Source organism: Pelophylax lessonae (assembly GCF_965119305.1).
Source record: "Pelophylax lessonae genome assembly, chromosome: 3".
In the NCBI taxonomy this organism is placed as follows: Eukaryota; Metazoa; Chordata; class Amphibia; order Anura; family Ranidae; genus Pelophylax; species Pelophylax lessonae.
In genome coordinates, this window is record NC_138770.1 from 408593707 (window position 1) to 408597363 (window position 3657).

At 41.2% G+C, this 3657-nt stretch overlaps 1 protein-coding gene across 1 annotated transcript in view; it reads left to right on the forward strand.

The window, feature by feature from the left end:
* Positions 1-2617, forward strand: part of LOC309550554 (nephrocan-like) — a gene marked incomplete at its 3' end in the record, with an annotated part of 21813 nt that extends 19196 nt beyond the window's left edge. Inside the window, exon 3 of the mRNA XM_082250906.1 lies at positions 2179-2617. Coding sequence (XP_082107032.1) covers positions 2179-2617 — 439 coding nt within the window. The remainder of the gene's footprint in view (positions 1-2178) is intronic.
* Positions 2618-3657: the final 1040 nt, after the last annotated feature.

Here is a 3657-nt window from a genome sequence, read left to right on the forward strand (position 1 = left end):
AATTAGGGTAGAAAGAACTGAAATTCATTGTGGAACTGAATATATGATTTTACATTTTAACCATGGATGCACTTTAACTGACATGCAGATCAAAGGTCACCTCTGCCCATTGGTAAATAGATGAGTTGTTACATCATATTTCACAATAAAGCTTCTGAACAATGTCTGTAACCCTGTTCAGAAGCTTTGTTTTACATAGCAATGACTGCAGCCACTGCTGTATGGCACAGCAAGTCTCTGCTGTCATTTTTGACAGCTGGGAGTTGCCTGCAATAGTGGCTAGAGAGAGGAAGAGGGCTAGCGTCCTCAACTTCAAACCCATCCAGGACACTACCTGCATGGGATTTGCACATTCTCCCTTTCTTTGCGTGGATTCCCTGTACCTACTCTGGTTTCCTCCCACACTACAAAGGCATGTTGGTAAGGTAATTGGCTCCTGTCTTAACCACTTAAGCCCCGGAAGATTTTACCCCCTTCCTGACCAGGGGGTATTTTGCGATTCGGCACTGTGTGACTTTAATGGACAATTGCGCAGTCGTGTGACGCTGTACCCAAATTAAATTGACGTCCTTTTTTCCCCCACAAACAGAGCTTTCTTTTGGTGGTATTTGATCACCTGTGCGATTTTTTGATCATGCGCTATAAACAAAAAAAGAGCGAAAACAATATTTTTCACATTTTCTTATATGAAATCCCCCCCCCCAAAAAAATGTAAAAATCAAAATTTGTTTTCTGCTACATATGTTTGGTAAAAAAAATCGCAATAAGTGTATTTTGATTGGTTTCCGCAAAAGTTATTGCGTTTACTAACTAAGGGAGAGATTTTTGTCATTTTTATTGTTTTTTTTTTTTACGAGTTTTTTTTGCGGGACTGCGACATTGCGGCGGACAGATCGGACCCTTGACTGACATTTTTGACACTTTTGGGGGTACCAGTGACATTACTACAGTAATCAGTGCTATACATATGCACTGTTACTGTAAAAATGACACTGGCAGGGAAGGGGTTAACTTTAATGGAGAAGGAGGGGTTAAGTGTGTCCCTAGGGGCGTGATTCTTACATAGCAGGACCGTATGATTTCTGCTGTTACACAATGACAGTCGGCTGTGTTTACTTTAGCCGCCTGCCTTTCTCCCTCTGTAACTGACGATCGCGAGTGACCGGCGGACATCGGGTCCGCCGGTCACACGCGCGGGGATCCCAGTGAGCGAGCGGGGGCAGGAGCGCACCCCTGGCGGCGCGCGCTCGCCCCCTATTGGCTCGTACGTGAGTGACGTACGGGTACGTCACTTTGCCTGCACGGGGCTGACCGCCGCAGTATATGTACTTGCGGCAGTCGGCAAGTGGTTAAAGTGGAGTTCCACCCATTTTTTCAAGTTCCTTGAAACACAATGCCCACCCATAGAATAGTCTGTAATGGCAATTATTTATTTATTTATTTTTTTCTAAATACCTTTATTTCTTCTATGTAGTCTGCACTTCCGGGCCTGGCCGCCTAGGTGGTTTTGTCATTAGGCGATTTGCTAGAACTCCTGGGATGTCTGCGTCATCTATCCCATATCTGTCTTGATTGACAGGTTGCCAGAGCAACAGTGCGGGAACTTCCGCCACCACGGCCATTGTTATGGCAACCTGTATGCAACACAGTGCGCCGTGCTGCATCCTAACTGCGCAGGCACGAGTTTGGGACTTGTATGCTGGGTAGGCAGCTGCACAGAGTCCCGGAAGCAAGTGGGAGCGGGCTTCAGATGCCCATACTTATAATGGCCACTGCCTGTCTGCCAGGATCCTGTAATAAACATCACAATTGTAAGTAGGAAGAAGAAATACACTTATACCAGTATCCTGTTTATATTGTGCAAATAAAGAGAATCACGGGGGTGCTTTTTGGAGAAAACTGACAAGGAGACTGGAGCTCCGCTTTAACTGGCCCTAGTATGTGTATGTATGTATGTATGTATGTATGTATGTATGTGAGGTAAAAACCTTGATTTGTAAGCTCCTTCAGGGCAGGAACTGATATGGATGTACACCATTTAAAGTGGTGCGCAAATTATTGATGTTGTACAGTAAAAATACTTGAAATAAATAAGGCTCATAGCCAAATGTAGTTTGTTTTTTAGGGCTAAGCTGGTTAAAGCCAAAATAATTATGCTCCTGCTCTTTTTTATTTTAGGCTTCCGATTACCCTTACCCGGTTAGACCTCAAAGGCAACAAAATTGAACATATTGGAGTTCATGATGTAAATAATTTGAAACAGCTTCAGGTTCTCAACCTTCGAAATAACAAAATCACTTCCCTAGATCACCAGGTTTTGGAGTGCTTGCCACGTTTGCAACACCTTTATTTAGATGGCAACCCCTGGAACTGCACTTGCAAACTTCTGAAGGTCAGAAGACTATTAGTTGATAAAGGAACGGATATAAAAGAAGGACATTGTATCGAACCAAGTTACTGCCGTGGTGAAAGATGGATGTCCTCTGAAACTATGTTTCGGCATTGTGGGAACAGCTACACCTTTGACAAAGGAAAAGAACCCAAGAAAAAGCTCAAATTGAATGAACTGCTTGACATAGAAAATGATGAAGACTATGATTATGACCTGATACATTGATGGGCTTTCTTCTTTGGAGGCCTACCTCATTTATTATTAGAGTTTTGGAATTGTTTCCTTTTTATTTTTATTTAATGAGACAAAGTAATCATTATGAGCATGTTTATGTTTGTAAGTAAAACTAACAAAATACAATTATAATAATGAAATCTGGTATCCTGGACACATTATTTTAAAATACAAACATTTTTTTATTTGGTTTAATTTTTCATAGAATAGGGGAGAGTTCAAAGCATTGTACACTTTCAAATGTCTTTGTTGTTTTTGACTAGATATTAGTGTAGTTATATTCCCTGTGCTGTTTGCTTGTTTTACCTTGTAATGTTGGGCTTACATGTTCTAGCTACAAGTTGTAGTGTCATGGCTGACATTCCCCTATGTCCATGTATTCATTCACCTAGCTTGTTTCTGTTTGCTAAAGGGACTGGCCTTGCCATTTCCTCTGTGTTGCATCACAAATGTGGTAGTACCAACGTGATGAAAGGCTGTATGGTGATCTCTCTGTTAATTTATCTACCTGTTTGTGTCTGTGTCAGATTTAATTACTGTTTAGCTCCAACCTGCAGGGCACTAGACTTTGGGGATTGTGGGATATATAGTTTCTTCACAGGAAGTGTCAGTTCTTAAAATACAGAGAATATAAATTGACCTGCAATGCCAGGCAATGCCACATGCTCCATGTTTGAACACAAACAGAAACCTCTGACATAGAAATGTGAAGTTTTACTCTACTATAGGATATGCATACAGGACAAAAAAAATAAACAACACTCTGAAACTACATCATTAATGCACATCCTATGCAGGTGGAAAACACAAAGTACAGGTAGGTAGATCTAAAATGCCTTTAAACGTAATGTCAGTTTATATTTCCGTCTGTGACCTAACTGGGTAGATGCCACCTCGCTTCCTGTGCCTGTGATGCCTTTAGAAGGAAGGCATAGACAGAAATAAAATAATGTCAGGAGTTCTAACACTTCATCACTTTACTAAAAATGTTTTTTTTAGCTTTTTTTATTTGTCCCTGTAGGAGAGAATTC